The sequence below is a fragment of the Phyllobates terribilis genome, unplaced genomic scaffold (assembly GCF_046119375.1).
Source record: "Phyllobates terribilis strain yellow unplaced genomic scaffold, ASM4611937v1 Scaffold_1__5_contigs__length_1240528914, whole genome shotgun sequence".
Taxonomy (NCBI): Eukaryota; Metazoa; Chordata; class Amphibia; order Anura; family Dendrobatidae; genus Phyllobates; species Phyllobates terribilis.
In genome coordinates, this window is record NW_027362761.1 from 448,366,237 (window position 1) to 448,391,667 (window position 25,431).

The 25,431-nt window shown below is 41.7% G+C and overlaps 1 protein-coding gene across 1 annotated transcript in view; it reads right to left on the minus strand.

The window, feature by feature from the left end:
• The window catches only part of LNPEP (leucyl and cystinyl aminopeptidase), a 79,486-nt gene that overhangs the window by 15,351 nt on the left and 38,704 nt on the right, over positions 1-25,431 (minus strand). The window contains exons 7-12 of the mRNA XM_073678181.1: positions 23,311-23,424; positions 14,640-14,771; positions 11,740-11,871; positions 9,892-10,052; positions 2,599-2,687; positions 54-237 (exon numbers count right to left, since the gene is read on the minus strand). Coding sequence (XP_073534282.1) covers positions 54-237; positions 2,599-2,687; positions 9,892-10,052; positions 11,740-11,871; positions 14,640-14,771; positions 23,311-23,424 — 812 coding nt within the window. The remainder of the gene's footprint in view (positions 1-53; positions 238-2,598; positions 2,688-9,891; positions 10,053-11,739; positions 11,872-14,639; positions 14,772-23,310; positions 23,425-25,431) is intronic.

Below are 25,431 nucleotides of genomic sequence, written 5' to 3' on the forward strand. Positions count from 1 at the left end.
CCTTCCTGACAAAATAAATAAGCCAAAAGAAAGAAAAAAAATCAGTAATTTACCCCGAAAGAATGAATATATCATGGATCAGGTTGGCTCGATCACTAGCAGTAAAGACCGTGTGATTGCTTCGGAGCTGGTAAATGAGAGCGTTCCAACCATCTGTACCGTAATCCACTAGGTAGTATCCAGTCATCTTCACATTAAACTTCAGCCAAGTGGGCTCACTGGGCAAAACTATTTTATCTAATGAGAAAACAGAGGATTATCCTAAAAACCATATATTTTCTTTTCTTAGGGTGACATACTGTACTGAGTTTGACATTACTGTATAGTAGAGTTTGTCATACTGTACTATGACTTTCTTCACACTGAGTTTGTTTGTTTTAAAGAGTTATTAAATGAAGCGAATCCAAAATCCTCCTCCTTTAAAAAAAAAAAAAAAACGCTTGGAAAACTCTTCCTATTCATTTCTATGGGAAATCCACTTTTCTGTTCATCTGAATAATTTTTTGAGCTTGGCATTTCTTTAAAGTGGATCTTGTAATCTGCTCTTCAAAACCCAATTCAGGAAAAGAAAAACGCCCCAAGAAAGGCGGATCTTCCAAAGTGATTTCCACTTGAAAAATTTGTCAGATTTGTTGATTTGTCCATCTCAAAAAACTCACCGTGAATGTAGACTGTAAGATCTGAGCATGATTACAAAGGTGTAATGTGAAGTAATACAGCAAAAATAATCATGGAGGCATAAACATTTTTTAAAGATTACTTTTGAAACCCTGTGTGTGTGTGTATCTGGCACGCCTGGGGAACATTTCACAGGTAGAGGGAAGAATGGACTCAATGAAATTTCAACAAATTCTTGACGCAAACATAACGCCATCTGTAAAAAAGCTGAAGTTGAAAAGAGGATGGCTTCTACAAATGGATAACGATCTTAAACACACATCAGAATCCACAATAGACTACCTCAAAAGGCGCAAGCTGAAGGTTTTACAACGGCCCTCACAGTCCAATGATCTGCACATCATTGAAAATTTGTGGCTAGATCTCAAATTAGCAGTGCATGCAGACGACCCAGGAATCTCACAGAACTGGAAGAATTTTCCTAGGAAGAATTGATGAAAATCCCTCAAACAAGAATTAAAAGACTCTTGGCTGGTTACAAAAAGCGTTTACAAGCTGTGATACTTGCAAAAGGGGGTGCTAATAATGATGCGGGGTGCCCAAACTTTTGCATGGTGCAAGCCTGCTAATTCTATCTTTAGGCACCACTCCAGCAGATTTTTTTTTTTTATTATTATTGCACGCTCCCACTGGTCTCCGGTGAAAAGCAACCTGCCAGCAGCTCCAGTGTTTCAAGGAGTGCGCTTTTCAATACATCTCTCTGAGAGCCTTGTACTAGCTCTCATAGACTTGCACTGAGCTCTTGTGACGCAACGTCTGACTTCCAGCCAGTCAGAAGTTATGGGCACAAGATGGCGCCGTGGGACTGCAGCGGCATTGGTAAAAGGTGAAATTGCCAGAAGGGGAGTATAAGAACGGGGACAGAGGACTTGCATTTAAAGCGCCACTCCAGAGTTGAAAAAAAGAAACCCTGGAGTGGTGCTTGAAATTTACAGAGGATTAAGAGTAATGCCATCTACATCAGATTAGAAAAATCTGCTATGAAAATACTATGAGCATGCTGTGAATTTTTTTTTTTATAAAGTAAAATGCTCATTTATGTCTCGGTTCCAACCTCTACCCTGGAAGCTGTGTAAGGACTAAAAAAAATAACTTATCTAGGCTCCAGACTGGTACCGCCCTTGTAAGGGATGAACTCATATGGAGGCAAGGTAAGTGCTAGCCTGAGCTGGTCACAACAGACTTTCTCTTTATCCTCCTGTCACTATTGTGTGGCATCACCGGATCCTAGACAAGTCTTTTACTGGTTCTTTACAATGTCTGGGTTTGCACTGCACCTTTTGTGTAATGATGCATATGATACAGTGAAATATTTCTTTTTATCTCAGCACAGTGGTTCATTTGCTTTAGTAAAACTTATATTTTAAAGGAATTCACTTTTGCTTGTTACATACATGAACTCAGTCTTAAAAATAAATCTGTCTCCAAACTATACTTTATGAAGGAAGGTCTACTCTCCTTCTAGCCGTAACACGTATGAGTCTACTGCATTTCTTAAAGGAGTTGTCCACTACTTTCACATTGATTCCCTATCCGTGGATCGGCCGTGCCTGCCGATCAGCTCTTATCGGTGCCGGCAGCAGGAAGTCCTTACCTGCAGTGCTTGGCCGTCAAGTTGTAGAGGCAGGTGCTTGTTAATATACATCCGCCTCCCATTCAATTGAATGGGAGGTGGATGTGCAGTACCCCGCGCCGGCCACTACAACTTGACGGCCAAGCACCGAAGGTAAGGACTTCCGCCGCCAATGACAGCTGATCGGCTGATCTTTCATTGATGCCGTATCCTAAGGATGGGGCATCAATGTGAAAGTAGTGGACAACCCCTTTAAAAGCGGCTATATGTAGCTGTTCGCCTGTATCCTTTTTTTACTGTACCATGGCAAAAATATCCAAATTTGTCTCTATAATGACATTACTTACCTTGCGTTTGATTGAGCAAGGAGCCCGAAAAACACGTGGGTCCTTCACAAGGTCCGAATGTGTAGGAAAGAGGCACTTGCCACAACGTGCTGATAAGAAAAACAAGGTGATAAGCTTGGAGTCCATCAAACATATGGAACTTACACAACACGCTAAACTTTAATCAATAATACAAATTTATTAAACCATGACTGGGAAAACCTCTTATGTCAATAATACGAGAAGGAATTGTGAGCCTGATGAACTAAGATATCAAGTGCCAAATTATGAGGGACGCATGGGAAACATCTTGTGTCAGGATCAGTCCAGAATAGAAGAAGGTCTTGTGAGGACAGACAATTGCATTTGGGGAGATATAGGGAGATTAGGAAGGAGATGTATGGAGTGGACAGATCATGGGCTGCCTTGTATGTCATCATTAATAGCTATTAAGTAGGAGTACGCCTGTTTTCGTAGATTGCTAAATAAGCCTTGACATGACAGAGATTTATTAATATTTTGATGTGAATTCCTTGAGCAATTTGAAGTCAGTGACGGGAGGGGTTGAGGAGTTATGAGGGAAGAGGTGGATATAATGGGCAGCAGAGTTTATGATGGATTTGAAGGATGCGAGGGTGTTCGTTGAGAAGTCAGAGAGAAGGATGCTGCAGTAGTTTGGGCAGGAGATGATGAGGGGATGCATTAGCGTTTTGGCTGGACGCAGTAGGAGGTGGTAAGGGCTTGGACTTGTTGTATGATGGACAGAGCAAAATCAAAAGGTTACACCGAGGAGTCATTAAAGGGGCTTTAAAGGGCAAATAAAGAAACTGAATGGAAAAATACAACACTATAACTAAATTGACAAATACTTTTACTTATCTGAATATGCTCGTCCTGTCTAGAGGTCATTCATTAGGTTTATTAAAAAAGCGGCCATCACATTAGTAAGCACAAAACCCTTCCTAAGCACGGAGCAGAGAAAAGTTGTGTCAAAACAGACGGATGCAGATGTCATATGTAAACCCAGTGTGAGATATCAAGGACATAGTGAGAAAAACAGCCTGATAGAAGAAACTGGCTGCATATCATAGCCAAGATAACACTCAGTGGAGGCCATAAATGGAGCACTGGCAGCCACATCTGAAGCAGTAAGGAAGGAGGGAGAACAGCTAGTGAGGAGTACAAGTGCTTGTTACTTGAGTTTGCCTAGGGTTCTTGGGTATGGACAGAATATTGCGGGTGCTCGAGTGACCTATTCGAGTCCCTGCGGCCGCATGTTTTGCGGCTGTTAGCCACAAAATGTGAGGATTACCAGTGTTCGTCAGGCAATCCCCACATTTGTGGCTGTCTAACAGCAGCGAAACATGCGGCAGCGGGGACTCGAACATGTCACTCGAGCACCCTCAATACTCTGTCCATACCCGAGCACCCTAAGCAAACGAGTAATGGGCATTTGCGCTCATTACTAATAACAGCCTGCATCTCATGCCTTCTCCTCACTTCAGAGGTGACCGACTGTGCTTGGTCCATGGACATGATATTCAGCCATATAGTTTTTCTCAACTACTCTATTTCTCTGATATCCAAAAGTCCGAGCAGGAAGGAAGGGTTGTATAGGTCTCTAGCTCTCTGTACTGGCCCAATCTGTCTTGCTTTGTGTTTTGTGTTTACCGTAGACCAGATGAGCTTACGTGAATAATTAAATTATTAATTGCCATGTATTTTTTAATTATTAATTTTCCTGGAAAATCACTTTACCTGTGATTGATATGTTTGGTAAGGGGGATGAGTGATATGAGGAGTTGAGTTAAAGGTCTGATAGGCCTGCTAAGGGGGCTGAATGGGATGAGGAGTTCAGTTACATGCACATTGAGTTTAGGCTACATTCACACACCCATTTCTATTTTTATATCCGTGAATAATGGACCATTTTTCTCTCGTAAAAAATCCATCCTGTAGGAGGTAAACTTTCTAAACTTTTATTTCTCCACTAACTGTAAAGAATGGATCAGTAAAAAATGCATGAAACACAGAAGAAATGAAAAAAAAAAATAAAAAAGAGGTTTTCTGTCTTTCATTCGTGTTTATCAGATCCCCGTAGATTGTAATAGACAAGTCTGATCCCCAAACTGGTATCTTAGCTGCATCCAATTCAAAGCGAAAATCAGTGAAGTTCTGAAGTTTATCTAGATGACTGGAAACCATTTATGATATAGTTGGGAACTATATTATTTACTCCCTAAAAAGTTATTAACAAGTTGATTAAATCAAGTTATGTTACATTTTCATACAACTTTGTGATATGGAAACCTGAATAAAGTCACCAATCATTAGTTTGAATTTATCCTGAATTCTTGCAGGTATCACTCTATCCTATGACCCTTATAGTAGACTGACATTCAGTTCTGGCTCAAAACAATCTGCCATCAGAGAATAAAACAAAAAGTTTAGAACAAAATAATGTAACAAATGTCCCCTAGTACTTGGTAAGATCCTCGGAAAAAAATAAATTATGTGTCACTAAGAACTGTTACGTAACTTATTTTTTCCAAAGACCTTGAAAAGGGCCAGGGGACTTTCACTACCTGTGGAGAAAAAGCAGTTCTGGTATCTTGACAGGAAAGGGTCAGACTGAGAAATGCCCAACCTCAGGAGCTAGTAATAGCAGACATTATATCAGAATATAAAAAAAGGGCTGGATGCTATTCTCACAACCAATAGCATTGTGGGTCAAGATAGAACTGATAGAGAAAGGTTGAACTTGATGGACCGGTGTCTTTTTTTCAACCTATGCAACTATGACACACAGAATCCCTAACAACTTGCCTTCAACCAAGACTACCTAAAATGGTATTTAACAGGGAGAAATGCAAGATTCAACAACTGGCAAGAAAAAAGAAAATTATATCTACAGAATGGGAGGAATAGCACGTGAGAAAAAGACTTGGGTATACTAATAGTTCATAGACTGCACATGAGTCAACGGTGTGATGCAGCAGCAAAAAAGGCAAACACAGTTCTGGGATGTATTAAGAGAAGCATAGAGTCTAGATCACGTGAAGTCATTATCGCCCTCTACTCCGCCTTGATCAGTCCTCATCTGGAATACTGTGTCTAGTTCTGGGCACCACATTTTAAAAAAGACATAGAAAAACTGGAGCAAGTTCAGAGAAGAGCTACCAGGATGGTGAGTGGACTGCAAACTATGTCCTACAAGGAACGGTTATAGGATCTAGGAATGTTTAGCTTGCAAAAAAGAAGGCTAAGAGGAGACTTTATAGTTGTCTACAAATATCTGAAGGGCTGTCACACTGTAGAGGGATCAGTTTTATTGTCATTTGCACAAAGAAAGACTAGAAGCAATGGAATGAAACTGAAAGGGAGAAGATACAGATTAGATATTAGAAAAAGCTTTTTGACAATGAGGGTGATCAATGAGTGGAATAGGCTGCCACGAGAGGTGGTGAGTTCTCCTTCAATGGAAGTCTTCAAACAGAGGCTGGACAGACATCTGTCTGATGTGGTTCAGTGAATCCTGCATTGAGCAGGGGGTTGGACACGATGACCCCGGAAGTCCCTTCCAAATGTAACATTCTATGATTGTATGATTCTAAGAACATGTCTAGATAAAGGTTTTCAACAATCTTCCACTTTGGGGGACATTTCATTTGTGCCAATGGTGTTGTGCACGATGTGCCAAATTAATCAATGTTTGATGTATTGCAATTTTTTAGTTGATGGGTTATGTTTGTGCATGATGTATGACGTATTTACAAATGCACTTCCATCCAGAAGTCAGAAAAAAGTTGCATATTGTGGACAGGTCAGAGCAGTGTTTAAAATAAATTGTAGTACAAATACATAATTTACTGTGCATCCTTAATTTTTAACATGAAAAAAAAAATTTGAATTTCTGCAAAAGTCAACAGTAAGGTGTCATTTGACACATTGTTCCCCTGATCTTTTCTAACATTGGAAAGTGTATTAAAACCCCTTTAAAGCCCATGACACCCGGTACTATGTGCAGGGAGCGGTCCCGCACAGCTCCCGGCACACTAACCCCCGCAATGCTAAGATCGAAGTCGATCGCAGCATTGCGGTGGCTAAGGGGAGGTGATCGCAATACTCACCTCCTCTTCCGGCCTCCAGCGCTGTCTGCCGCGGCTTCCCGGGTGTGGCCATGACGACCCGATGTCGTCATGACAACATCCGGGTCACCAGACAGCAGGAAGATTTTTTGGTCATGCGCATTACATGACCAAACTATCTTCTCACTGTGCAGCGCTGACTTCCTGCATGGCACAGGGATGGTACTCCATCCCTATGCTATGCAGGCGATCAGAATAAAAAAAGTGAAAGTCCCATAGTGGGACAAAGTAAAAAAGTAAAAAAAAAACTGTCAAAGTGAAAAAAAAAAAAATTGTAAAAATAAAAAAAAAATAAAAAAAATAATCTACCAAAAATAAAAATATAATGTACCCATCAATAAATATTATTATGAAAAGAAAAAAAACAAAACAATAAAAAGTACACATATTTGGTATCGCCGCGTCCGGAACGACCTGACCTATAAAATTGTCCCACTAGTTAACCCCTTCAGTGAACACGGTAAAAAAATAAAAATAAAAAACGAAGCAAAAAACAATGCTTTATCATCATACCGTCAAACAAAAAATGGAATAACACGCGATCAAAAAGACGAATATAAATAAAAATGGTACCGCTGAAAACATCATCTCGTCCCGCAAAAAACAAGCCGCCATACAGCTCCATCAGCCGAAAAATAAAAAAGTTATAGCTCTCAGAATAAAGCGATGCAAAAAAATAATTTTTTCTATAAAATAGCTTTCATTGTGTAAAAGCGCCAAAACATAGAAAAACAATATAAATGTGGTACCGCTGTAAACGTACTGACCCGAAGAATAAAGCTACCTTATCAATTTTACCACACGCGGAGTAGAATAAAAAAAATGTAAAAAAAAACAATTCCTGAATTGTTGTTTTTGGTTTATTCTTCCTCCCAAAAGCTGGAATAGAAAGCGATCAAAAAAGGTCACGTGCCTGAAAATGGCACCAATAAAAACGTCAACTCATCCCGCAAAAAAACAAGCCGTCACATGACTCTGTCGGCCAAAATATGGAAAAATTATAGCTCTCAAAATATGGCGATGCAAAAACTAGATTTTACAAAATGTGTATTTTAGTGTGTGACAGCTGTCAATCATAAAAACCCGATATCATTCCGGTATCTCTGTAGTCGCAACGACCTGAAGAATAAGGTCGTCTAATCACTTATACCGCACTAGGAACGGCGTAAAAAATAAACACTTGAGCTGGGGTTGGGGTTGTGCAAATGTTAGGGTTGGGGTTAGATGACGATATGGTAACTTGTATTGAACGCAAGTGCTCGCTACTTGAGTTTGCATCGGGTGCTAGGGTATGCATTGAGTATCGCGGGTGCTCGAGTCTCTGCCCCATATGCTTCGCGGCCAAAAAAAACCTCGCGGGGATTGCCTGCCATGCACGCGCTTTTTTTTGGGGTGTCTAATAACCATGAAACATGCGGGCAGGGACTCTAGCATTTCACTTGAGCACCCTTGATACATGGTGCATACCTGAGTACCCGATGCAAACTCAAGTAGTGAGCACTTGCGCTCAAGACTAATGACAATTTATTCAATATGATGACCTAATGTCATCAAATTCTGTGTCGTACCTCTGGGTTCAAAATGTTCACTATACCCCTTGATAAAATCCTTGAGGGGTGTAGTTTCCAAAATGGGGTCACTTGTGGGGAGTTTCCACTATTTAGGCACATCAGGGGCTCTCCAAACGTGACATGGCGTCCGCTCTCGATTCCAGCCGATTTTGCGTTCAAAAAGTCACACAGTGCTCCTTCCCTTCTGAACTCTGCCGTGCGCCCAAACACTGTATTTTCCCCACATATGGGGTATTGGCGTACTCAGGAGAAATTGCACAACAGTTTTTGGGGTCCATTTTCTCCTCTTACCCTTGTGAAAATAAAAAAATTGGGGCTAAAACATAATTTATGTGGAAAAAGTTTGATTTTCTTATTTTCACGGCTCCATGTTATAGACTTCTGTAAAGGACTTGGGGGTTCAAGGTGCTCACCACACATCTAGATAAGTTCCCTGAGGGGTCTAGTTTCCAAAATGGTGTCACTTGTGGGGGGTTTCCACTGTTTAAGCACATCAGGGGCTCCCCAAATGCAACATGGCTTCCGCTAATATTATTCAAGCTAATTTTACATTCAAAAAGTCAAATGGCGCTTCCCTTCCGAACCCTACCGTGCGCCCAAACATTGGTTTTTCCCGATATATGGGGTATCTGCGTGTCCAGGGGAAATTGCACAACAAATTTTGGGGTCCATTTTTTCCTGTTACCCCCGCGAAAATAAAAAAAAATTGGGTCTAAAGTAACATTTTTGTGAAAAAAGTTAAATGTTCATTTTTTTCTTCTACATTCCAAAAATTCCTGTGAAGCACCTGAAGGGTTAATAAAGTTCTTGAATGTGGTTTTGAGCACCTTGAGGGGTGCAGTTTTTAGAATGGTGTCACTTTTAGGTATTTTTTGTCATAAAGACCCCTCAAAATTACTTTAAATATGATGTGGTCCCTAAAAAAATGGTTTTGTAAATTTTGTTGGAAAAATGAGAAATTGCTGGTCAACTTTTAACCATTATAGCTCCCCAATAAAAAAAATTTTTGGTTCCAAAATTGTGCTGATGTAAAGTAGACATGTGGAAAATTGCAAAATTTTTGCCAAATTTCCGTTTTTTTTTTCACAAATAAACACAAGTGATATCGAAGAAATTTTACCACAATCATGAAGTACAATATGTCACGAAAAAACAGTCTCAGAATCAGGGGGATCCGTTGAAGCGTTCCAGAGTAATTACCTCAAAGTGACAGTGGTCAGAATTGTAAAAATTTGCCTGGTCATTAACGTGCAAACTACCTTGGGTAGTAACATACTTATCTTTGGGGATACATAAAGGTAAAACATCTGATAAATATGGAGTGGTAAAGTTGACGTGACAACACAAGATTTGGTACAAATTACACAATCTACATTCTTGATAAATTTGGGCCTGTGCTTACATACTTAGATGCTGAAATGAGTGCCTATAACCTGTAAACCCCCTACAATTTGGCAAGTAATGCAGCTATAAAACTGAATTATAAGCACACCCACGTTGATCTCATATATTTGAGGACAAATGTCAAATATTTCCAAAATTCTATTCAAAAGGGGCAAAAATTACATTACAGAAAATAAAAGAAAAACACCCACTTGGACTTCCCAGTTACATTGCTGGAATTTACAGTTCGTAGGAATCGTTCCTGGCTCACAAACACCTCCTTCCCTTTCTTTACAACAGTCACTAGAGGATATCCAGCCTGCTGAGTCCAGGTCTTCATGATCTTCTTCACATCTGGATTCGATTTTGTGACCTAAAGAGTGAAATGTTGGTCTACTGTCATAACTGACAACTTATTTAGCAAATCTGATAGCTCCGTTAAATTATCGCTCTACACAACATCAGTCCTAATTAGATCGGCCCTACTTTATTGTATTTGACAAAAAGAGCCATACAACTTAGGTTGTTCCTTGCAACCTTTATTAGTATTTCTCAAAATGAAGGCTCGTGGAATCATAAATTTATGGTTAGAAATAATTTGGTAAACTCTCCGTGAACCCTTTTTATAATCAACTTATTTCCTGACTTTTGAACTGGCCATGAATAACCAGAGAGAAATAAAATAGATGTATGAATTAATTAAATATACACGGAGATGGTTAGGTTCTCCCTCGGTCACGGCGCGGTATAAAACAGAACATTGACATGGTGATAGCCCAAGCGAAACATGTTATGCCCGTGCACTAAGGAAAGGTATAAACCTTATAAAACATAAGTGGATGCTGAATATATTCTGACAAAGGGTAGACATTTAATTAGTGGTGTAAAGTCCGAACTCGGATATATATATATATTTTAGTAACTTTTTACTTACGTAAAATAATTGTATCCACATTATTACGTTCTAATTGTGATTCCATTAAGCAGGAAATTAAAGCATCTGTGTGTATATATATATATATATATATATATATATATATATATATATATATATACACACACACACTTTAATTTCTTGAAGTTCTAACTGTGACCTGCTTAACGGAAACACAGTTAGAACTCATTAATGTGGATACAATTATTTTAAGTAACTAAAAAGTTTCTGCAAAACTATCCAATTAACAGCTCCACCTTGAGATGAAGGCAAGGAAGGTTTTCAAAGATCAAATAAATCAATGGGCGATTTGTAACAGATTTTACAAATAAGACTAAACCTTATTGTCTATGCTTGATAAAGGCATGTAGCTGAAATGTTGCCTCTGCTGGAACAAACATTTGGATTTTTTTGTATCTACTTTGAGTGTTGCCTCATCTCTGCTATTGTTGGATCCCCTACATTTGTATGGACCTGCCGGAGGGGCGTCCACCACGAACAACACTTTTTCTTCCCTGGAGTGTGGACCACCATTCACTTTTTATTGTTTTAAAGCTGTGATTTAGACTTTTAAAATTGTGAAATCTTCAATATATCACCCATGATTTGCTATTATTTCACGCTAGTCAAGAAGTTGTCACAGCCGGGCCATAATTGAGTACGGATGTGATCTTACTCACTGATCCCTGCTTACCTTTCTGCTCTACAATTACTTGGGGCATTTACTCACAATGTAAACTTCAGATAACACTGTGATTAATTTGTATCTACAATTCAGCAGAACATTTTGTTTCTATGGCTGTCATAAATAAGTAATTGTAAAGTGCACTGGATGGGGTAAAAAAATTAAGAGGACTATTGACATCAGAGTGATCTTCCCCGACATCCCCGTACATCTGATCTGAAAGGGGACAGCGGATTAAGCTGTGGATTGATACCCGTACAGTGGCTTCTCCTCCCTTGGAACAAAAGGATTGGGTATTACAATTCAAGATTCACAATTTTTTTCTCCTCCTCCACCTGTCTGGGGAGAGACAGCAGGCCTTCATACAAAGTGGCAGGTTTGGCCAATGTTAGTCCAATGTGTGTGGGTATCTCTAGAATGATAATGATGCAGGACACGTACCAGGTTTATGCTGTCCCATAAACCATCACTCTTTGTGGTTCCATATTGATAATCTTGCAGATATTTAGCAATACAGTCATGAAAGATTTCCTCGGAGAGATAAGCGTTCAGCATCTGTAAAATGGACGCACCCTAAAGAAAAAGAAGACAGAAAACACTATATAAATATAAGATATAAAAGGGAACATGGCTGAAATAGATCACTATCTACACTGGTAAATATATATTGGGGTCACCTACTTCATCACACTACGTTCAACATCGGGAGGCATTGGCTGCATGAAGACGTCAGAAATCTGTGACGGGAGATGTTGGCCTACTGGGTAATGTCTGCAAGATGCCACTGTACTGCGTTTACCACAATGTGGCTGCCGTAGCTTCTACTCTACCATTGCTGTACTGGCCCTTGATTATTTTACATGCGGAATATCCCAAACTAACAGGCGACTTGCCCTAGTCCTGCAGTTTCATTGCTTCCTTCTACTATGGTACCAATGGTTCAGCTGATACTGTGTCTGATAATGCCAAGTATGGGATGTAGTCGAGCCATGTATTGACCCATTCACTGATCTCAAAGTGTTTAAAGGGAATCTTTCAGCAGGTGTTTGCTATGTAATCTGAAAACAACAGGAGATAGAGGATGAGACACAGAGTTGAATGATGTGTCACTTATTACCCTGTGTGGTGGTGTTTACTTATAGTGAAGGTTTTTATCACCTTGCGATTGTCATTGCTGACTACTGTAGTCTGACTCCGCCCCATCCTCCTGTGATAAGCAGCTCACTGGTAATAGCCATTGTATATAGAGAGCTATTGTGGGTGGGATTAGCTTTCTCAGCTCTGCTGCATACAATCAGAGCTTTTAGATGTAGTATCAGAATGGCTGCACCCAGTAAACTGTGTGATACATTGTTGGAATCAGTGTCCATTTCCCTTCATTATGCTGCTCTCAGATGAGATAGCAAAATCCTGCTGACAGATTCCCTATAAAGCTCATTTCATAAGAAATATTATACATTTTAATACTTATTATATTCAACCTCTTGCAACCAAGAATGTGACAAGCTGTGGCTTCTGGAATGTTGTCAGGTATAATGGGCAATGATGGGAGTTCAGGGTTCTTCTCCATCAACAAAAGTATCGCATTGTGCATCAGCGTTTCTGCAGTCAGAATAACAGAAACCTTGATATATCCCAGGCTAACCCCTTTATAAGTCAATGGGGTCCATCGGGAATAGACTCCAGGATTCAGGTTTTAATCGAGACATATTTCGTTATTTCCCCCTTGATAGAGAACAATGAAACCAGAAGAACATGCCAAGAATGATATGAAGTAACACGGGATGGCAATTACTTAAATCCGGGAACACATACAAGGAATGGGGAAAATAAGATCAGCAATCTTACAAGTCCAAAGACGGATCTATGAATGGTAGGTATAGATTTGGAAAAGTCAAGTTTGTTTGACGACCTAAGATCTAACAAAAGAAAATAATCCTTATTCACTTAACACAATATTAGGGCTTTTATTCGGGTTTTCAATTCATTTTCCCCCAGATAAAAAAAAAACAAAAAATAAGACATCAATTCCCTATGTATAAATTTCCAGTATTTAATATACAAAGACACAATAATACAGAGAGCAAAAGCGGGATCAACTGTACGCTGTTGCCACCTGCTGGATATATTTTCTTTTCTATCGCTGTATTAAAAACTGTTAAGACGTTGTTCACAATAAATTTGTGTGCTGGACATATGGCAAGGTTATATGCGACTGACCTCCATTGTATAAAATATATACCAATCAGTTTCCACTGTGTATCTAGCATATACGTTGGGAGGTTTTCCCAACATAGATATCAAATGAGGTGTGTACTGCGTCTTAAAGAGGTTGTCTCATCTTGCTATCCTCAGGAGCCCCTGGCTCCCCTGCCTTCCCAGAGGGAAGTGTGTGCCTGAATACTGACAGTTTGGGCTGGATGTAGCTCTGACCCTGCAGCATAGGAGGTGTGCAGGGGACTGAAGCAGGCTGGATCTGAAAATCTGCCCAGCTTCAGAGTGGCAGCTTGCAAGCATGTGCTCCTAGCCCAAGAGTCCGGCCACCCCCGACGTGTGCGCTCCTAGCCCAAGAGTCCGGCCACCCCCGACGTGTGCGCTCCTCGCCCAAGAGTCCGGCCACCCCCGACGTATGCGCTCCTCGCCCAAGACTCCGGCCACCCCCGACGTGTGCGCTCCTCGCCCAAGACTCCGGCCACCCCCGACGTGTGCGCTCCTCGCCCAAGAGTCCGGCCACCCCCGACGTGTGCGCTCCTAGCCCAAGAGTCCGGCCACCCCCGACGTGTGCGCTCCTCGCCCAAGAGTCCGGCCACCCCCGACGTGTGCGCTCCTCGCCCAGGAGTCCGGCCACCCCCGACGTGTGCGCTCCTCGCCCAAGACTCCGGCCACCCCCGACGTGTGCGCTCCTCGCCCAAGAGTCCGGCCACCCCCGACGTGTGCGCTCCTCGCCCAAGAGTCCGGCCACCCCCGACGTGTGCGCTCCTCGCCCAAGAGTCCGGCCACCCCCGACGTGTGCGCTCCTCGCCCAAGAGTCCGGCCACCCCCGACGTGTGCGCTCCCCGCCCAAGAGTCCGGCCACCTCCGACGTGTGCGCTCCTCGCCCAAGAGTCCGGCCACCCCCGACGTGTGCACTCCCCGCCCAAGAGTCCGGCCACCCCCGACGTGTGCGCTCCTCGCCCAAGAGTCCGGCCACCCCCGACGTGTGCGCTCCCCATCCAAGAGTCCGGCCACCTCCGACGTGGCGAACGGAGAGGATTTTTAATAAAAACGTAAATAGCAAAGTTACTTGTTTTCATAAGCACTTAGCAATTTTATTCATTTGGTAAGAGCAGAATCTTACATACCTTGATGTAGGAAAGTTCATCAAACATCTCTTCAATCTGCTCTGGGGACTGCACATCAGTAGATATAGCATGAGTCGTTTGTAAGGAATCCTTCTCCAAGGCATCACAACGCGCTTTAAGGAAGTTATTGTCCTACAAGAAAATACAAGCAAAATGGAGCATCAACCACCGATCTAATATAACAGGAAGAAATGAACATTGATTAAAAAAAACAAAAAACTGACTGTGTAATCAGCAGATCTCTGCTCATCAGACATGATCTGTCATATCTGCTTACCAACCAGACGTCCGCAAACAACCAGTGACAATTAAAAAGATAAGGAAGTGGTGTCCAGCAGCAGAGGAGGCGTTACAAGACTGCTTTGACTGTACAGACTGGGAGGTGTTGTGTACCATGAAAGAGAAATGTAATGTTAATGAGATTACTGGCAGAGTTACTGATTACATCAACTTCTGTATGGACATTGTAGTACCTGTTCAAGAGATTCGGTGTTATGCAAACAATAAGCCATGGATTACAAAAGAGTTGAAACATTTACTAAACATGAAAAAACTGGCTTTTAAAAGGAAGGACAAGGAGGCATTGAAAATTATACAGCGAGACCTAAAGGGGAAAATTAAGATTGCCCGTGAGGCATTCAGAGTTAAATTAGAAAATCAATTTGCACAAAAAAGCTCCAGAGAGGTGTGGGCTGGAATGAAGCTAGTGACTGGGTTTAAGGCAAGGTCGGAGCAGGGGGGTGGTGGACTTACAATGGCTAATGAAATGAATCAGTTCTTCAATAGATTCAGCAATAAAGGTGCGGTAGCAGCAGGGAAGGGGGAGGAGGCCGGGGAACAACTAGCTAAATTAACAGGGGGTGAAATAGATCATTTCTCGGTCTCCAAAAATGACGTGAGGGACCAGTTTAGTAAGCTGGCCATTGGCAAAGCAGCAGGGCCTGACGGTCTCAGTCCACGTGTCCTCAGAGTGTGTGCAAATGAGTTATGTACTGTCTTCCAGCATCTCTTTAACCAGAGCTTACAATCAAAGAGAGTACCAGTGCTATGGAAGACTTCCTGCCTGGTGCCGATTCCCAAGACTACCTTCCCGGCTTCCCCGGGGGACTATAGACCGGTGGCCTTAACATCGCATGCGATGAAGTCCTTGGAGAGAATAGTACTTGCTCACTTGTGTCCGAGGGTGATGGCGCATACTGATGCTCTTCAGTTTGCGTACCGGCAGGGACTGGGTGTGGACGATGCTGTAGCGTCTCTGCTACAAACAGTACATTCCTTTTTGGACAATGATGGAACCACAGTGCGTGCTTTGTTCTTTGATTTCTCTAGTGCGTTCAACACATTACAGCCACTCTTACTGCGAGGAAAGTTGATTAAAATGGCGGTGGATGAGGGACTTGTGAATTGGATAATTGACTACCTGTCGGATAGGCCACAGTTTGTTAGGTGGGGGACGGCTACATCAGATAGTGTACTGAGCAGTGTCGGAGCCCCGCAGGGAACAGTGCTGTCGCCATTCCTCTTTACATTGTACACAGCTGACTTTAAGTATAAATCAGACCGTTGTCACCTCCAGAAGTACTCGGATGACTCTGTGATAGTTGGCGGTATTGGGAAGGACCAGGACGAAGAGGAATATAGAAGGGTGGTTGCGGACTTTGTAGTATGGTGCCAGGCTAACCATCTAGAACTAAATGTTAAGAAAACCAGGGAGTTGGTGATGAGCTATGGAAGGTGCAAGAAGGTATGCCTACCTGTTACCATTGACGGTCAGGATGTGGAGATGGTGGACAGTTTCAAATATTTGGGGGTTTACCTGGATAGCAAGCTAGACTGGAAGTGCCACATGGAGAAGGTCTACAAGAAGGGGATGAGTAGATTGTACTTCCTAAGGAAGTTAAGGTCTTTTAATGTGTGTGGCAAAATGCTTGAGGTGTTCTACCAATCCATTGTGGCTAGTGCCACCTTTGCGGCAATAATTTGCTGGGGTAGCAGTGTGCGTGTTGCTGACGCCAACAAGCTCAACAAACTTATAAAGAAGGCTAGCGCGACGGTGGGCCTACAGCTTGGGACTTTTGAAGAGGTGGTAGAGGATAGGATTAAGAAGAAGTGCAGAGCTATAATGGGCAACAACACACACCCGCTTTATGAACTGTTTGCGAAACAGAAGAGCACATTCAGCAATCGCCTAATACAACTAAGGTGTAAAAAGGAAAAATACAGGAGATCGTTTGTTCCAACAGCTATGGGGGTGTTTAACAAATGTCTGAAAAGCAATGTCTAAAGCATTCCAAATGTTATGTTATCATATGTGTCATGTTCGAGATCTGTGTTCTGCTGCTGTGATACCGCAATTTCCTCCGGGATAAAATAAAGTATATCTTATCTTATCTTATCTTATCTTATATATATATATATATATATATATATATATATCCCTCTGCTCAGTGAAGCTATAATGGGGAAGCCTCCTCGCAACCAAGGGGCGGACATATCATTGGTGCAACCTGTGCAGCCAGACAGGGGACTAAAAGGTAAGGGGTTCACAACCACTTCCAAAGCAGGAGGAATTGTGCATTATGATGAGCCCATATAGTATAGCCTCTTCTGTCTGTGTCCGCTCCTATTGTAACTGATGGGTCTATTACAGTAGATTGGGCATGTCAATTACATTTCTCTTTGGACACCCATTCACATCTAGGTTTTGTTCCGGTTTTTTTTATGCAGCTTTTGAAGACAAAACCAAGAGTAAAAATATCATTTGCACTTTCTACTTTTTCTCCCTTTATGAGCCACTTCAATACTGTTTCTGAAAAAAAAGTGAACAAAACCAGATCCAAATTTTGTATGTGTACAAGCACCAAATATAATCAGAGGAAAACTTTGTTCCTAGAAATAGCACATGTATTTCCAAATTGTAGTGTCAATAGACTCTAGATAGAACTATGATGCACGTTTCTTCTATATATTACCAGATTGCATCTTCCTGTAACTTTTATCGCAAAAGAGCAAGAATGAGTTCACACGTTGCACAAGTGCTGCATTTATTTTTTAGATGCCCTTTTCCAAAATGCCGAGTTTTTTATGAAACTTATTTTTATTTAGTTTTCTTACTTACACAGTGCCATTTTACAGACGGACATTACACTCTCCATTGGGGGCTCACAATCTAAATTCCCTACGAGTGTGGGGGAAATCGGAGTACTCTGAAGAAACTCACACAAACACGGGGAGAACACACAAACTCCTTGCAGATGTTGTCCTGGGTGCAAAGTAATACTGCTAACCACTGAGCCACCATGTGTTCTGAAAATCACAATGAAAACACAACGGATGCAATGTGTGAACCTGCCTATGCGCTGAATGTACCTGGACTAGCAGAACATTTTTTAATCTCCGGTCCTGTATCTCAGCTGACTACTGCAATAAATGCACCACGTGAATCACATCGCATATGATTTAGGTTTCGGGTCTCCTTTGTCAGCCAAGTTCTACACGTGTTTGGGAAGATGTCACATCAGATGCCATTAACTTCAGCATCACAGGAAAGGAAAATTGTGGTAAATGGTAAATCCAGGTCCACACAAGCGGGTTTGCGTTTTTTTTTTTTTTTTTTCGTCAATGCGTTTCAAAGTCCTACACACTTCTTATCAGGATAAAAAAACAGCTGTTTTCTGTCCTGATGAAGAAGTGGGTAGTATTTCGAAATGTGTTGACCAAATAAAAAAAATGCCAAACCGCTTATGTGGACCTGCATTTACCATTTTCAATTACCAGCAGCGCGGATCAGCCACAATTTTCCTTTCCTGTGATTTCCTCGGGTCTGAGGACTTGCTGGACCTGCAGCAGCTGGACTTCTATGCCATAAAAATATTATGTGAACACAACCAGACCAGGTCAGCAAAACCTTTTTTAAATATTTAATTTTCTACCGGATAAGACCCTATAGCGCTGTTTTCTAACTTCAGCATGTCCCACAGACTATGGATCACACATATTGGTGTAACAATGATGTTCAGTTGAAGTCCCGACACTCGGATCCGTGGCTGTGGCTCATTTCTATGGCTGACCTGCAATTCACAGACCATTCCATAACCACAACCAGTATCATGAGCCAAGTCAGTGCTTAAAGGCAATTCCTTCAGAAAAGTGCCGCCTGTGCAAGACCTGGGGAGGACGCATTAGATGTAGAGACAACATTTACCCATTCTGCTGACTGTTCAAAAGTGTGAAGGGAATGACAGCAGAAAGCTTTTATCTCACCCCCCTTCCCTCTTTATAGACACAGGCTGGCAGAAGTATCAAGGACATGTAAAAGACAACCAATGAATCCTATACCATGATGCTGAATTATTGATCATGCAGTCATCTTTTGAAGTTGCAAATCTAGTAGTTTATGCTTATATTTCCACTAATTAATAGAAAGCAGGATCTCCACCGCATGAACATGTGCAGCAAAACTGACAAAGGGCAAGTGCCAAGACCCCCACCGGCTGCCTACAGCAAGCGCGCGCCAATGCCGGCTGCCTACAGCAAGCGCGCGCCAATGCCGGCTGCCTACAGCAAGCGCACGGCGATACATGCCTGCTGCCTACAGCAAGAGCACGGCGATGCCTGCTGCCTACAGCAAGAGCACGGCGATGCCTGCTGCCTACAGCAAGAGCACGGCGATGCCTGCTGCCTATAGCAAGAGCACGGCGATGCCTGCTGCCTACAGCAAGAGCACGGCGATGCCTGCTGCCTACAGCAAGTACAGGAGATGTGCAGAAACCAAGACTAATTGCTCCATTATGCTTTGTTACTTGCACAATTACAGGTGGGGTCATTATGTTGTACCTGCGTTTGAACAATGAATGTGGTTAGCGGACAGCTCTTGAATCCTCATACACATGCATGATTGGCAGAGTCGGCATATTTTTCCAATGGGGGGATGGAAATAAGCCCCTATCAAACTCTGACGTTTCTCCAATGGGAGTCCGCTCTGAGGCAATTTGCATAAGCCATATATTTAATGCCAAGAATGGAATAGCACCCAGTCCTAGTAGATCAGCAAACCTTGGATTTGGGTCCAGATCCTGCAGCTAAAACTGGGTTTTAGACCCAGCCTAAAAGTAGGGCATTCCCCTGGTACCAGGCAGCCTATTTACCTACAAATTTGCAGGTGGTACCAAACATTTTAAGATATTTTCTTTTTGGTCTGCAGATGTGTAAAAAAAAATATAACGATTGTGACAAATGAATAAATCCTAATTTTTATACCACAGTAGTCAATGAGAATTTAAATGGTAACTTTCTAAGTTACAGGAGAGACGGCGGGCAATAAACATTATTGTGGCTTCCAAAAGGCAGCAATTAACTGATGGGATTAAGACGCTAAGGCCCGGGCGTACATTGCACATCAGTACTGCACAAAAAAACTGATTTGGGAATTGTATTTTTAACACTTTTTATTTGTTTATTAGAAGTTCTCTCAACAAGTTACCGTACTAGCACAGTAAATTGGATTTGCTTTATTTGTGAAAACTCATCTGTACCTTCATCCGGAAAAGGTGCTGCCTCCCTTTTCATCTTGGGTTGCCAACCATCCGAAAATTCTTAGTCCATAAAAATAAAGCACACACCACCCCCCAACCCATAAAAATATGAATGTGTCCATGGTTTTTTTTTTTAAGCTGGATAAGCAGGTGAAAAATATTTTGACAGCAATTTCCACGCTTTTACAGTTCACAGTAAATGCTGTCACTGTGTTCATATATATCATGGGCTGTATATATCTATAACTTAAAATCCTAAAAAAAAAAAAAAAGTTGTCCAGAAAAAAAAATATCAAATTGGCACCCCTATGTTTATGAATTCCACTAGCTAGGTAATAAATATATATTTTATATATATATATATATATATATATATATATATATATATATATATATATATATATATATATATATATATATATATATATATATATATATATATATATATATATATATATACACACACACACACACACACATATATACATATATATACACAGTACAGACCAAAAGTTTGGACACACCTTCTCATTTAAAGATTTTTCTGTATTTTCATGACTATGAAAAATGCACATTCACACTGAAGGCATCAAAACTATGAATTAACACATGTGGAATTATATACTTAACAAAAAAGTGTGAAACAACTGAAAATATGTCTTATATTCTAGGTTCTTCAAAGTAGCCACCTTTTGCTTTGATGACTGCTTTGCACACTCTTGGCATTCTCTTGATGAGCTTCAAGAGGTAATCACCGGAAATGGTTTTCACTTCACAGGTGTGCCCTGTCAGGTTTAATAAGTGGGATTTCTTGCCTTATAAATGGGGTTGGGACCATCAGTTGTGTTGTGCAGAAGTCTGGTGGATACACAGCTGCTAGTCCTACTGAATAGACTGTTAGAATTTGTATTATGGCAAGAAAAAAGCAGCGAAGTAAAGAAAAACGAGTTGCCATCATTACTTTTATAAATGAAGGTCAGTCAATCCGAAAAATTGGGCAAACTTTGAAAGTGTCCCCAAGTGCAGTTGCAAAAACCATCAAGCGCTACAAAGAAACTGGCTCACATGAGGACCGCCCCAGGAAAGGAAGACCAAGAGTCACCTCTGCTTCTGAGGATAAGTTTATCCAAGTTACCAGCCTCAGAAATCGCAGGTTAACAGCAGCTCAGATTAGAGACCAGGTCAATGCCACACAGAGTTCTAGGAGCAGACACATCTCTTCAACAACTGTTAAGAGGAGACTTTGTGCAGCAGGCCTTCATGGTAAAATAGCTGCTAGGAAACCACTGCTAAGGACAGGCAACAAGCAGAAGAGACTTGTATTGGGCTAAAGAACACAAGGAATGGACATTAGACCAGTGGAAATCTGTGCTTTGGTCTGATGAGTCCAAGTTTGAGATCTTTGGTTCCAACCACCGTGTCTTTGTGCAACGCAGAAAGGACTCTACATGCCTGGTTCCCACTGTGAAGCATGGAGGAGGAGGTGTGATGGTGTGGGGGTGTTTTGCTGGTGACACTGTTGGGGATTTATTCAAAATTGAAGGCATACTGAACCAGCATGGCTACCACAGTATCTTGCAGCGGCATGCTATTCCATCCGGTTTGCGTTTAGTTGGACCATCATTTATTTTCAACAGGACAATGACCCCAAACACACCTCCAGGCTGTGTAAGGGCTATTTGACCAAGAGGGAGAGTGATGGAGTGCTACGCCAGATGACCAGGCCTCCACAGTCACCAGACCTGAACCCAATCGAGGTGGTTTGGGGTGAGCTGGACTGCAGAGTGAAGGCAAAAGGGTCAACAAGTGCTAAGCATCTCTGGGAACTCCTTCAAGATTGTTGGAAGACCATTTCCGGTGACTACCTCTTAAAGCTCATCAAGAGAATGCCAAGAGTGTGCAAACCAGTCATCAAAACAAAAGGTGGCTACTTTGAAGAACCTAGAATATAAGACAAATTTTCAGTTGTTTCACACTTTTTTGTTAAGTATATAATTCCACATGTGGTAATTCATAGTTTTGATGCCTTCAGTGTGAATGTACAATTTTCAAAGTCATGAAAATACAGAAAAATCTTTACATGAGATGGTGTGTCCAAACTTTTGGTCTATACACACACGTAACACCCATGTGCTGTAGTAGGAGACTGATGGAACAATCGCCAAAGATATTCTTCTAGCTCCATCTTGTGGTCTTTTGGATAATACATTTCAAAAGAGAAAATACAGTGTGCATATTTCATAGGCGTGAATTCTATAATGAAATGATACTGATATTTAAAGATAGGATAAAAGCCGATATGGCAGGAGAGCGGACAGGTCCTACCAAATATACAAATATCCTCTTCAGAGAGGAAGATGACAGGCACTCTAGTGCCAGAAATTGGAAGTAGCAATCCTAAAAGTCAATATCGACCCTTGAGAGGGTTTATCCAGGAAGTTTTTTTTTTTTTTTTTACTATGGGCCTAAAAACGAACAGACAGGTAGTTGCTAACTGCGGGGAGTCGGCTGTCAATTATCATGACATCGGAAGCACAAGGGGCGGCTTGGAGCGCAAGGGGCGGCCCGGAGCGCAAGGGGCGGCAAGGAGCACTAGGTGCTGCTTGGTTGACGTTGAGCAGATGAATCGCTGGCAGGAGCGGTCAATCACCACTCTGTGCCGGCACTGGGTAGAACAGACAGGTAGTTAGCAACTCAGGCCATGTGACGTCAGCGGAAGCTGCTGAATTTCCAGCAGGAACAGTCTGTGACCGCTCTGTGCCGGCAGAAATCGGTACCGGGCACAACAGACAGATGGATAGCAAACACCTGCTTGTTTTTTTTTTTTTACTAAGGGCCTAAACACAAAGTCCTGGATAAACCCTTTAATAAGCCTAGCCACATGACTTGGGTTAAGATATCAAAATTGCATGGGCTACAAGTCATTTTAACCAAAAGAGAACCGGAACACTAGTTATAATTGTAGCCTAATGTCTTCTATAGTTTGACATGAGTTTTCCCCAAGATATTTTAGTCCATCCTTCTCTATATTGCTCATACAAAGCAGTTGCTCTGTCTATGAAATCACAGTAATAATAATGAGCCATTCTGAGATGTTGTAGTGAAAGTTTTCATGTAATAGCCATCACTATACTCACAGCGTTCAGTTCTGGAAATTTTGATTGCAAAGCAAAGTACTCCATGTATGTTGCAAAGCCTTCATTTAGCCACAGATCGTTCCACCACTCCATGGTCACAAGATTTCCAAACCACTACAAGACAAGAACTTATGGTCAACAAGGACACTGGCACGTTCCTGGAGGGCCGGATCTTTACACATTTTTCACAAAAGAACTGGTAATAAATGTTAGACTGGGGGGAGTTTGACCACTGTTCCTCCCTACAGTCACTAGAACAGAATACAGGCAGAAATTCAGCACTGGTGCTCACTTTGTCCAGCAGAATAATATAAAAATTCTGCTTATATGTTTCAACCCAGATTGAGTTCTTAAAGGCTACATTCACCTTCACACAGAATCTTGTTTTTATTATTCATTAACTTCCTAAATGCAACGTTAACCAACTTTCTAAACAGTCTTAAAAATTCACTACCATTTTGCTGCTATAAGTCTTATCTAGCTCAATGCTATGCAAACATGCTACAAGTCTGTGAGAGCTCCTGCTTTTCTGACAGCTCTCTGCTCTTCCCTTCCTTTTTCTCAATATTAAGAGATAGCACAACAGGTAGGGAATTGTAAACCATTCTCTACAGTGCGGACAGGGAGAAAGCGTGTACAGTCTTAGGGAGGAGAGAAAATACAGACAGTAGGAAAGGAGGCACTTGAAGAGACAATAAGAGCAGGATAGAAGCTGTGCTGATCTATGGGTTAAAGGAAAAAAGCGGAACCCTGGATACATAAAGAGCTCACATCCAGCCCATATTACTGTGAGGGATACTTCCCTTTTCTTCCTTCTCTCAGTATTAGATCGCAAACCAGGTAGGGAATTATAAACTGACCTCCACAGTGTGGACAGGGAAGAAAACGTGGACAGGGAAGAAAACGTACAGTTTTAGGGAGGGGAGAAAAACAGGCTGTAGGAATGGAGCAAAGCACATGGACAGACAATAAGAGCAGGATAGAAGCTGTGCTGATATGAGTTAATGAAGAAAACAGCACTCTGGATACACACACAGCTCACATCCAGCCTATATTACTGTGAGATATACTACATCAACATTAAAATCTGCAAATTAGGGGGTTTGAAAATGGATAAATGAATAAGGATTACAGACGGGAACTTAAAAGGGAAAGCAATTTTATTAGACATAAATACTAGCATATGAAAAATCATTTTTTCTCAATATCAAAAAGGTGCCAGAAGTCTTTAAATATTATATGATAAAATTAAACATTTCACACAAGATTTAGAAGTTTTTGTCCACTCTAAAACATTAAAACGTTTCAATTATTCTATATACAACAATAATTTGTAATCACAGGGAGCAGGGAAAGCAGAGTTGGAGCACCACTTGGACCAAGGGTGGGCATTAGAAACTGTTGCTGGCACAGGGCTGAACCAATAGGCTGGACTATCAGTCGCACACATGACGTCACAGCTGCAACCGGTGAAGGTGAGTAACTGCGCAATTTGTTCCTTTTTATGCAGCACAATCTATTGCACAGAAAAAGGTATTTGAGGAAAACTCTTTTAAAGGGGTTGTGCTTTACTCGACAAACCCATTAAAATGCCCTCAGATTGCTGCATAGATGTTTTGATCACCTCCCTGAGCTGAACACTGCCTCTCTGCTGCTGCTCCAGTCTCCATTTACCAGCTGCAGTGGTGACGTCACAACCACAGCAGATCACTGAGCTTAGCCGCTCATGCTGTCTATATTGGTAGAGCCACCGAGCTTAGTGGCTCTACCGTCTGATCGGCTGGGGTCGTCCCAGCTGCTATCGGTGTCAGTGGCCGCAGTCCTGAAGTACTCATTTGCGGAGCTGCTCCGTCTACTTGTAGTGGCTGCCGCTGGGTACTGCACATCCGCCTCCTATTGATTTGAATAGGAGGTGCAGTACCAAGCAGCGGCCACCATTATAAGACGGCCAGCTCCGCGAGTAAGTAAGTACTTGAGGACGGCGGCCGCCGACACCGATAACAGCTGATTAGCAGGGGGTGCCGGGTGTCGGAATCAGGCAGATTGGACATTAATGACCCATCGCAAAAACCACAAGAAGAATGGACCCCTAAAATATAACTTTTATTGTAACAGTTAAAA